At 40.5% G+C, this 12,490-nt stretch overlaps 2 protein-coding genes across 2 annotated transcripts; both read left to right on the forward strand.

Annotated features, from left to right (window-relative positions):
* Positions 1 to 273: 273 nt before the first annotated feature.
* Positions 274 to 1,218, forward strand: LOC141587845 (putative F-box protein At5g47300). Its single transcript, XM_074409313.1, has one exon. The coding sequence runs from the start codon at positions 274 to 276 to the stop codon at positions 1,216 to 1,218; it is 945 nt and encodes a 314-aa protein (XP_074265414.1).
* A 1,360-nt stretch (positions 1,219 to 2,578) lies between these two features.
* Positions 2,579 to 3,814, forward strand: LOC141587846 (F-box/kelch-repeat protein At3g23880-like). The gene has a single exon (XM_074409314.1). The coding sequence runs from the start codon at positions 2,579 to 2,581 to the stop codon at positions 3,812 to 3,814; it is 1,236 nt and encodes a 411-aa protein (XP_074265415.1).
* Positions 3,815 to 12,490: the final 8,676 nt, after the last annotated feature.

The following is a 12,490-nucleotide window of genomic DNA, read 5'->3' on the forward strand; positions in this document are numbered from 1 at the left end:
AACAAAAGGGGGCCTTTGGCCTGCACCGAAAGTGCTCTACCCGAGCCCGCACTCGGGTTGAAAAGGCGCGCGCGCATGTGTTTTTGGACCCAAACCCACAGGCCCAAGTCACACAACAAAAGCCTCCTTGGTCCACTCACTTAACCATACAAGAGAGGGAGGATAAATAAAGGTAAGAAACTTGTTGTTTCCCACCGATGTGGGACACCAAAACAAGTTGCCTTTCAAGTTGCCTTCTTCTTCTCAAGGCATTAATTCCAACAACTATTACTAATGCTCGAGGGGTCGGGTCGGTATGGGAAGAAAGGATGTTCGTTGGCAGTTCGTCACGCTGACGCTCTTCGAAAAACCCATCACATTTTGAAGAGTACAGAAAGGTATTATCTACTAGGGAGCTGTAATGAGTTGTTGTTAACTTTAGACCATATTGATACTCGTTATCGACAAAATTTGATGCTATGGAACCCTTGTATTAGAAAGTGGTTGCGAATTCCTCCTTCTCCAATGTCCTTTCGTGCAGTTGTCTATTTATTTGGTTTTGCGTCTTGTAGTAAGGATTATAAAGTCATTGAGACATCGTTTGGACAAGATGGTGGAAGTATGAGCATTGCGGTTTATACTCTCAGTGATCAACAATGGTCTCTCAGAAATAATGGCCTCAATATGTCTTTTTCGTACTATAAGCGTTTGTTTTGGCAAAACTGTAGTCCCAAAACGGGTTTTATCTTTCAAGGAGCAGCACATTGGATCAGTGATTACCCGAATGGGGATGGTAACCCTGCTGGTAGTTCAACTCATTTAGTGTCTCTTGACTTTGACTTGGAAAAATTCACTTACTTGGAACTGCCATTTGCTTCGGACGATATTGGAGCTGTAAGGTTTCCTTTTCGTCTTAGGGAGTCACTAGCGGTTTTCTGTATTTCTTCTGTAAAATCCAGCATATGGGAGCTGAAAGAGGTGTGGACCCAACGGTTTTCAGGTCTTTCTAGTGGTGACGGTTTTAGTTTATTCAGCTCTAGTCCTCGTTTGCCGTTATTCTTCTATGAGAGTGATGATGGTGGTTGTTTTGTTTATGGGAAGAAGTCATATAACATTGTTAGCTGTCAAGTGCATGAGCTTGGAAAATCTGTAAGTCGCTATGTGGATATGCAAATGTATAGAGAGGGCTTGGTGTTGTGCAAAGGATACGGAGCTAAAGATCTAGAGTCATGCTCTTGAACAAGAGAATACTACCAATGTGGATATGTAAGTTGTTGGTCTTCTTAATTAATGCTGGAAACATTCAATGTGGATATGTAAGTTGTTGCTCTTCTTCTGCCTGCCTTGTGCCTAGTTAGTAAGCCTCAACAACCAATTGCGCCTAAAAATGATATTCTCGATCTTGTTTAATATTTAGTGTTCTCAATCTTGTTGATACGGACCTGAATTGTTCTTAAATGTGGGATATTGTTACTAAAGAAAAGGTGATTGTTATTAAGATCCGTGGTTATGCAGTTTGTGATAGACTGATATTTAGTAGTCTTATGCCTTTTCGTTTGTTCCGATACGCTGTATAACCTTCTTCCTACTGTTGATCACACTTGTAAATGATTTCTGAGGTTATGAACTATGATTGACCAGGAAACTGTAAAATGCGCTAGTGAATGATCAAACTGTTACGAATGTTTTATTTTCAATAACGAATCCAGTTATTCGAATTTGAATCAAATTATTACTTGTCGTCTTTAATTTTCCGGATCAATTATTATTCCAGTCTTGCTGAGCAACTTCGTGCCTTAAATACCTTCCAAGTTAGAGTTAACAAACTATAATACCACCTGATAAAACGACACAAACCCGACACAAAATTGACGGGTTTGGGTTGAGATTTAATGACCTATTCCTATTGATGTAACTAGGTTAACATGAACACGACACAAAATTTAATTTCGTTAAGTTGAACCTTTATTATAAAATACTTATATAATTGAGTCAACATGAACACAATAGAGAATTTTACAAGTAACCCAATTGCCACCTCTGCATATTATAACTTTCTACCAATCTAATGGATCATACAACCAGTTGTACCCAGTTGTATGCTCTAGAACCCGAGCTATATAATAAATTTTTCGAGTTTTGTTTTAAAGAAATCGAGCTATACTAAAAAATTTATGAACTCACTCACTAAAACATAAAAAAAATTAACTTTAAGAAAGCTCAAAAAAATTACACATAAGCTCGATAAGATATAACTTGGTTGTATAATTCTATTATACCACTGGAGGTATGATGTTATTTGTGAACATAGATCCATAATAATAAGTTTTAATTATTTGGATTTTGGACTAAAGATATTAAGATAATCACATTCGAGATGGGCTTGTTTTGTTGGCAAACAATATCTCATCGTCCAATCTCAAATTCAACTGCCCATTTCCGGACCAAACCTATATTTGATCACCTCAAACTTAAAGCTAGTCGGATATGATTCATCGGATCAACCATAGAACCCTCGTTTCACACATCATCAATTTCTTTCGGCAGTCACAAGAAAAAAAAAACAAATTCTTCCGAAGAAAATTAAAAGCACGGGCAGATGAAGCTTAGAAAGAAGGCCAAATCATCATCATCAAATTCATTCTGTTTCTCCGAATCCATGTACATACCACTCGAATTACTGACGCAAATTCTCGCATATTTGCCCGTGAAAAGCCTAGTAAGATTCAGGAGCGTATGCAAATCTTGGTGCTCGATTATTGATCACCCTGATTTCGTTCACATGCAACTTCTACTTTGCAGAAGTAACAACAACAACAAATATGATTCGGGTAAATTATTATCCCTCGAGTGTTCGGGATACCCTGATTATGATGGATGTTGGATGGCACTTCGTAAGGTTCACACTCTTCGAAAAGTTTGTCATGTATTTAAGCGTTCTGAAGGATACGATATCAAGGGAATATGTAAGTCGTTGGTTTTAATCTGTTCTCAACAATTCAGGCCAAATGGACTGAGAATTTGTAACCCAAGTATTAGAAAATCATTGCTACTTCCGCCTTGCCCTCTTCTTCCTTCACAAGTGTACATGACTGCGTTTGTATTTGGATTTGTGCCTCGCTCTAAAGATTTTAAAGTCATAGCAATTTTATATAAATATTTTTGTTGTGCGAGGCGTCCAGAACTGCCTGTTGCAGTTTATACACTTAGTGATCAACAATGGACTGTGAGGAAGAATGGGTTGAATATGGATGTTCTAACTTTTAGTGGTATGTTTAAGTCCCATTATTTTTTACCAAATCCATATTATTATGACGGAGCAGTTTACTGGCTTGGAAATGATCCAAGTGTGGATAGTAGTGATGACTTGTGTAGTGAACCAACTCATCTTGTTTCCCTTGATTTGGACACGGAAAATTTCGAGTTTTTGGAACTACCAATAATTGCAATAGATGAAACACAAACAACAAGCCTTGTGTTTCTTTTAGGGGAGTCGCTGGCGGTTTTCAGTATTTCTTCTGTACGTTCTGCAATCTGGGTACTGAAGCGAGAGAACAACAAGAGGGAGTGGAGTCAATGGTTTTCAGGACCTTCAAGTGTTGATGGTTGCAATTTATTCGGCCAAAAAGGTTCAAGAGAAATAGCAAGGCTATTGTATTACGAGGGTGATGGCGGTTATTTTGTTTATGGAAACGAGTCCTATAATATTGCCACTTGCAAAGTAGGAAAGCGTAGAAAATTTTTGAGTCATGGTGCAGAATTGGAAACGTATTCAGAGAGTTTGGTATTATGCAAAGGATATGGAGCTGAGGATATGGCATCTTCTCCATTTTGATTCAATAAATAACCGATCAAAGAGCAAAAGTGTAAACTATTTAATATGACGACGAAGATTATTTTGGGAAAATCTTTATTGACTTGAAAACTAGGTTAATTAAAGGTGATGAACTGGTGATGTTAAGATTAATATTTGGATTAAGCTCCTAGTTTGTTAATTAGCAAATTATTATTAACATTTGTTAACTTGACTCCTTCGTCTCAATCAATAGTGACATAGATTAATAGTTTAATAAACAACTAGGTCAAGGTAACACGTTCATGTCAGCCCGCGACCAAGCAAAGGACAACTCGGCTCCAATTTCATCGGGCACTAAAGAATCAATGACAACGTCATGTGCCATGAGGTTAAAACGTCATCGGGCCTTAGAAATTACACCTTAGATGTGTTGGATAGTAAAAGTGGAGGGAAATGGAGGGGAGGGAGAGAAGGGAAGGGGAGGTGGAATGGGTTGTGGGTGTTTGGATACAATTTCTTTCCAAATTTTGTCTATTGTTGAGAGATTTTGATTAGGCTTGAAGGAGGGAAATTTGATCTCCATTTCCCTCCACACCCATTTGCTAGTCAAACAAAGTATTTTAAATCCGTTACTCTCCCTTCCTTTCTTTTCACTCTAATTCCTTCAATCTAAACACACTTTTAGGGGTTTTCTCGAAAAAACCCGAGGCTAGATTTGTTACTTATATACATGTTCATGGATTGACAAGAGCTTACATCTAGGCCGGACCAATAGTAATATACTCCGTAGTATATACAGAGTAGATTTTATAAGATGAAGATTCGTTTATTTAAAAACTAGGAATCTTCCATTTTACAATTAAAAACATTTAAGAAGTAATGGAATTCAAAGACATGTCAATAAGTCATAGAATCAACTCTTATCTGAGCACACAATATAATGCTTGCTACAACAATTAACTAATCATTTTTACAACTTCTTCAACTTTACTGCAATACGAAGTACAATTACAATTACAACTAGATAATATACTTTTGAAAAGTTAAGCAAACAATTTTATTGATCACTTAAATATTTAATAGCCCATATATGGATCGCCAACATTGAGGCGCGTAATTCCTTTGGATCTTCGACAATCTTCAACTTCTTCGCCATCTTTTGTTTTTCATGTTCTTCAACTCCATGGCACCTCTTAGGGGGCGTTTGGTTCAATAACATGGAATGGAATGGATTGGAATATTGTTCGAAGCCAACGCAGCAACTAGGAGATCTCACCAACGGCTCCTTCATATCCAAGCATGGCAATAATCTTGTTTGCCTTATTTACTATTCTAGCTGTTGGAAAAGATTGTTTTCCTTATTTTACAATGTATAGTTTATTATAAATAGCAAACGATATCTTGTAATACACACAGTTTGAATATCATTCATCAATAAGAAGTATTTTATTATATCAATCATAGCAAATATCTATTATAATATGGTATCAGTATACTAGGTTATTATTTTTTCTCTGCCTCTCTTCTTTGCAGAATTACAATTACCATGGCCAACGACATTATCATTCCTCCGAATAACACCCCACCACAAACTCCGCAATTTACGTATGTCCAGGTTGAAAATCCTGGTGCTGATATCACACAAACCATCTTTAACGGTAATAACTATGATGCCTGGTCTCGAGCATTCCATCTTGCATTGACAGCCAAAGGCAAGGAGGGGCTTATCGACGGAACAATCACGAAACCACCAGATGGCAATCTCGGGTCATGGCGGTCCCAAAATGCTCTTGTGACGGCTTGGATTTTTAACTCCATTGATCCGTCCTTACGCAACTCAATTTCGCATCGACCCGAAGCGAAACAGGTATGGATCGATATTCGCTCTCGTTTTCATCAAAACAATGATGCGCGTATTTATCGACTACAAGCCGATCTTATGGCTTGCAAACAGGAATCAAACGAATCCTTAATGACTTATTATGGTCGTCTTATTAAACTTTGGGACGATTTATTTGAGGCTGACCCTCTACCACCCTGCCCGTGTAATCCATGTACTTGTACATGGGTTTCCATTGTCGATGACCGTCGGGAAAGACAAAGGGTTCGGGAATTTCTCATGGGCTTAGACGATAAATATGATAATGCTCGTTCCCAACTCCTCGCTATTTCCCCTTTACCTAACCTTAATGTTATATATAATCGATTATTGCAAGAAGAAAGTATGAGGGCTTTTACCACCAAAACTGTAGTTCAACCCGAAACAATGGCCTATGCTGCACGGGTAAACCACAACCAACGAAAACAGGGGGGCGTGAAAACAGAGGCTCTAGACAACCTAATCCGAATGACCCCCGTCCTTGGTGTATTGCTTGTCTTCGTCATGGTCATTTATATACTAGTTGCTTTCGCTACACTGGGAAATGGCCGGATTATTAGGGTGATAGACCAAGGGATCGAATTTATATAAATGAAAAGGATATGAGTCGTACTGTGGTTCCCGATGTTGAGGGTCGTGCTCGCTATGAAAAATTGAAGAACGGAGGTACTGGTTCTCCTCAAAACAGCGGACCTCGGGTAAACATGGTTGCTGGACCATCAAATGATTCTTGTAGTTCAGGGCATTTGGATAACCTTGATCTCAACAACCTGTCTCCAAATGCACTAAAGGACGTCCAGCAGCTTCTTCATGCTCGAAAGTCCCATGATTCCATTGAGCATTTGAACGGTACTTCTCTTTTCAACTTTACTTGGATTATTGATACCGGTGCATCCCACCACATGTCGGGATGTCGTAATTGCTTTATAAATTTACATACTATACCCCCACTATCGGTGGGATTACCTAACGGTGATCTCACAATCGCCTCTCATATGGGTGATGTTCCTTTATCTCCTTCTTTAATTTTACGTAATGTTTACTATGCGGATAAATTGAATTGTAATCTTATTTCCGTCTCACAATTATTAGCCGATGAATCTATTATAATTCAATTTGCCCATACCATGTGTTTAATACAGGACCGTTCCTCGAAGATGACGATTGGGTCGGTGAGCAAGCACATGGATTATACTACCTCACTGGTGTTCGTCACTCAACACCTCGGGTAAATACAATAGGAACATCGTCCCCACATGAGCTTTGGCATAGGAGGTTGGGGCATCCCTCTTCTCCCGTTTTGAATTTTTTACCGTTTTTTAATAAATGTGCTAAAACTACTTTTTCTAGCACCAAGTGTGATATTTGTTTGACGGCTAAACAAACTCGTTCTCCTTTCAATTCCAGTTTAAATAATGCGGACAATATTTTTGATTTAATTCATTGCGACCTATGGGGTCCGTACTCTACTAATGCTTCTTGCAGTTCCCAATATTTTTTAACAATAGTGGACGATTTTTCCCGCTCCACTTGGGTTTTTCTTTTAAAACGTAAAAGTGACACACAACAAACACTTTTGCATTTTTTTCCATGGTAGAACGTCAATTTAACAAGAAAATTAAAATTTTACGCAGTGACAACGGTACGGAATTTACAAGTTTAGCCACTTTCTTTTTTGACAACGGTATCCTTTTCCAAACTTCTCAAGTCGACACACCACAACAAAACGGTCGAGTTGAACGAAAACACCGTCACATACTAAATTTGGCGCGTGCTCTTCTTTTTCAAGCTTTTTTACCTCTCTCATTTTGGGGGGAGTGTGTTTTAACCGCGGTCTATCTCATTAATCGTACTCCAACAACTAAACACAATCGCAAAACTCCTTATGAAATGCTCTATAAGAAACCACCACCTATGACCCACCTACGTGTATTTGGATGCCTATGCTATGCACGTAACATCAATCGGTCCAAAGACAAATTCGCACCCCGTAGCACCAAGTGTATTTTCGTAGGATACCCATTTGGTAAAAAGGGATGGCGGGTATATGACATCAAAACCAAAACATACTTCTCCTCTAGGGACGTTGTGTTTATCGAAAATGAATTTCCGTTCCATGCTTTATCAATACCAAACACAACACCCACAGTGGACCCTACCTTAGAAACTCCTCTTGACTCTATTCCTATCCCCGTAGCTCCCTCAACTCAAACTACTACCCACTCAGCCAACAAAACCCCAACATCACCTACCCATACTCAATCAGACACGGCCCACAACACTAACCAACCCAGCCCAACTACTACCATCAGCCCACCAGACACGCCTCATTCTCCAACAGACATCACCAAAACTATACATCCCAGCCCAGCTAGCACCATCAGCTCACCAGACAATGATCCAGCTAGTACCATCAGCCCACAAGACAACAACCCAGCCCACCCGCATACCATGCCCAGCCAAGACTCCCACGACACACCTCTTCTCGATAACCTCACATCACCTCATCTAGGAAAAGGACACCGTGTAAAACAACCCAACTCACGCCTCTCCGACTACCACCTTCCACCACGTAATCCATCCACTCACATGCTTACCGCCCCATCGTCATCCAGAACAAGGTACCCTCTTTCTCATTATATATCTTATGACAAGTTTTCTACTAAACACAAATGTTTTTTAGCGGCCGTGACTAACAATCACGAGCCTAGCAACTTTCGTGATGCTATGCAGATTCCCCAATGGTGAGATGCTATGAAATTGGAAATTGACGCTCTCGAACGTAATTGTACTTGGACTCTAGAAGATCTTCCACCAACCAAGAAAGCAATTGGATCTAAATGGGTTTATCGCATCAAATACAATGCCGATGGAACTATTGAGCGCTACAAAGCTTGTCTTGTTGTTATGGGTAATCGCCAGGTTGAAGGAATTGATTTCAATGAAACATTCGCCCCCACAGCAAAAATCGTTACCGTTCGCACATTACTTGCCATAGCTGCTGCAAAAGGCTGGGCTCTTCATCAAATGGATGTTCACAACGCCTTTCTTCATGGCGATCTCGACGAGGAAGTATACATGAAACCTCCTCCTGGTTTTTCTGATGATACCAAAGGCAAAGTATGTCGACCTCGTAAATCCCTCTATGGTCTTAAACAAGCACCTCGTTGCTGGTATGCTAAGCTTGCTTCCGCCCTTAAAACTTATGGCTTTACTCAATGCCCATATGACCACTCTCTCTTTTCCTTCACCAAAACCGACCATGAATTGCATGTGCTAATATATGTTGACGACTTAGTAATTTGTGGGAACAACTCTACTCATATCACAAAATTCAAGGCTTATTTAAGTAAGTGTTTTCACATGAAAGATCTGGGTCCTCTTAAATATTTTCTAGGTTTAGAAATTGCTCGAAGTAAAGATGGGTTATTTATCTCCCAACGAAAATATGCATTAGATATTCTTGATGAAACCGGGCTCATTGGGTCCAAACCAGCCGCGGTTCCCATGGAACCCAATCACCGCCTTAGCCTCTCCAACTCTCGCCTCCTCACTGATCCGCAGCCCTATCGTAGGTTAGTGGGCCGTCTTGTCTACCTATGTACTACCCGTCCCGAACTCACCTACGCTGTTCACATATTAGCACAATTTATGCAAAGCCCTCGCATAGACCATTGGAATGCCGCTCTACAAGTAGTACGCTACATAAAGAATAAACCCGGACAGGGGCTACTATACTCAACTGATAATATTTTAACCCTAAATGGATATTGTGATGCGGACTACGCGAGTTGCCCGCTAAGTCGAAGATCATTGTCCGCATACATAATGTTTCTCGGTAATGCACCAATCACTTGGAAAACAAAGAAACAACCAACAGTATCCAAGTCCTCCGCCGAGTCCGAATATCGCGCCATCTCCTATGCAGTTTCAGAATTAAAATGGCTCAAGGGGTTGCTTCTATTTTTGAAAATTGCTCATCCACAACCTATCGACCTACTATGTGACAATCAATCCGCGCTTCATCTTGCTCAAAATCCGGTATTTCACGAACGTACTAAACATATCGAAATTGATTGCCATTTCATTCGAGATAAAATTCGTCGCGGGACCATTAAACCGAGCTACGTCCACACCAAAGCACAACTAGCCGACATTTTTACTAAGGCTCTTGGTCGACTTCCGTTCACTGAATTACTCTCCAAGTTGGGCGTTTCGAGTCTCCACGCGCCACCTTGAGGGGGGATGTTCGAAGCCAACGCAGCAACTAGGAGATCTCACCAACGGCTCCTTCATATCCAAGCATGGCAATAATCTTGTTTGCCTTATTTACTATTCTAGCTGTTGGAAAAGATTGTTTTCCTTATTTTACAATGTATAGTTTATTATAAATAGCAAACGATATCTTGTAATACACACAGTTTGAATATCATTCATCAATAAGATGTATTTTATTATATCAATCATAGCAAATATCTATTATAATAAATATGAATCCATAATGGTATGGGGTTCTAAATCCATTCCCTCATAAACTTGTTTGGTTCATCTTAAAATTGTAAAAGGGTGGAATGGAGTTTGATACCAAGGGTGGAAGTTGGGTATGAGATTCTAGGGGGATGGAATGGAGTTAGAATCCATTGGGTATCTAACTCCATTCCAAAAGACTCCAAGCAAATATTGGAATGGAGTAAATCCATTCCAATCCATACCAAGAGAGCCAACCAAACACCCCCTTAATTCCTGCCATTATTGTGATTCCCTAGCTTATCTTAAATTAGGGATTTTTTTTAAGATGAAATTTGTGGTAATTAAGAGAAATAATGGTGGGTGTTACTCCATGTTGTAGGAATGATTTGGTATGTATATAGTGATAAGGTTATGTGACTATGTCGGTAGTAGGGATGCTAACGAGTCGAGCCGAGTCCGAGCTTGCCTTGCTCGGCTTGTGCTCAAGAACAAAACTCGATCTCGAGTCGATTTCGAGCTTACCCGAGCTTGTAAAAAACGTGCTCGCTATCAAGCTTGCGAGCCAAACTGGAGCTCAAATCGAGCCTATATATAATGGCTAATTTTTTTTGATTTTTTTTCTTGCGATATTTTCAATAACAAGGCTCAAAGGTTAAATGTAAAATATTTGGCAAATCGGTAAGACATTTGATACATGTGATACAAAATATATTCATAATAAAATATTTGTATAAAATATGAGCAATATCTTATATAATCACACAAGTTCGAGCTGATCACGAGCTTTTTGAGCCGAACCAACGTTTGCTCGGCTTGACTCTTTAAGCTCTCGAGCCGAGTCCGAGCTCAAGTCAATCTCGCACGAGCCGAGATTTGACCGAGCTTTGACCGAGCCGATCCCGAGTTGCTCGTGAGCTATCTCGTCTCATTAACACCCCTAGTCGGTAGTCGGTACTTGGAGTTTCTGTAAAAGTTTCCTAAAAACGAAACTTATGGAATACGCGTCTACTTGTTTTGGTGTTTAAACTCTTTTTAATCCCAATTGTGATAGGTAAGGATACTTAATAATTTACGAAATTTGGATACCGTAACTTTGCACCATGGTGGTAAATTGTAGGACCTAGTATAAGATTATTATATCCGTGGTCCGTCTCATGTTTACAACCATCTTAAATATGAAGTATTATGAACATCTATTATATTGGGATGTAAAGAGATAAGAGTTTAAAAAATCCCTCTCTCTAAAAACAAGTCTTCCATTTCTCTCTCAAAAAACCCCCAAAAACAAAAACCAAATTTACTTTAAGCCGCCGCCGCCTCCATTCACACTCTTGCCTCCCACCTGCTGTCACCCTTTCACCGGAGATTGGGTCTTCCTTTGGCCCATCTCCGGCGATCGCTCATCTCATCGCCTTTCGTCCTTCTTTCACTGATCCTGCGTTTGCGTCTCTCGGTTACCTCGGCTAATCATCGGGTTTTTCTTGTTCCGGGGTTGTTCTTGGGTGTGTTTTGGTGTTGTCTGGGGTGGTTGCTCGATGTTCCGTCTATTCCCCAACGATCTCCTTTTCCTTGCTTTCTCCGGGCTTGCATGCGGCTTCGGGGTGTGTTCCCTGACCCCTAGGGTTTTCCCCCGCCACCGGTAAAGTGGTTTCCCTTGATTTTTTGTTTTTTCGGTCTTTGGGTTGAGTCTTCCCCTTCGGGTTAGGTCTTAGTTCACTGTCGTCCCCGCCCTTGCGTCACCTTGTCCTGTCACCATCGTTGTCGGTTCCACCCCAGGGGTGATCCTCCCACTCCGCCACCCCTGGGCTGGCTGTCTTTTTCTGCTTTTCTGTATTGGTCGATGAGATTTTATAGCTCTTCCGTTGCCTCTCTATTGCTCGTAAAGGGTGTGTTTTGGGTCTGTTTTGGTGATCCCCCCACTTTTCGGTCCCTTTTCATTCTCCTTTTGTGTCTGTCTGTGTTTTTTTTTTTTGGGTCTGGTTGGTTGTTTGACGATGGTCCTGGGAGGTGTAGTTTGGTGAAACGGGTCTCGTTAGTGTCTTTTATTCCTTTTGCGTGGTTTAGGTCTTGGTTTCTTTGAGAGGTTGATGGGGTTGCATGTAAGCCTTTTTGGTGCTTTTGTCGGGTTTTTGTCTGGGGTTCTCTGGTCATCGTTTGGTGTTTGTGTTTCTTTGGCGTTGTCGGGTTGCATTTTGTCTGCCCTGGATGTTGTGATGATTTCGCTGTGGTCTTGACTGGTGCGGGTCAGGGTTGGCGTTGGAGTCGTTTTGAGATGAGTTCGGGTTGGACTAAGGTCGGTTGGCCGAGGCGTTGAATTGGATGGCTTCGGTGGTCTTTGTCTCTTTTCTCGTGTTGTTGTTTTTTTA

This window comes from Silene latifolia, chromosome 6 (assembly GCF_048544455.1).
Source record: "Silene latifolia isolate original U9 population chromosome 6, ASM4854445v1, whole genome shotgun sequence".
NCBI classification, from domain to species: Eukaryota; Viridiplantae; Streptophyta; class Magnoliopsida; order Caryophyllales; family Caryophyllaceae; genus Silene; species Silene latifolia.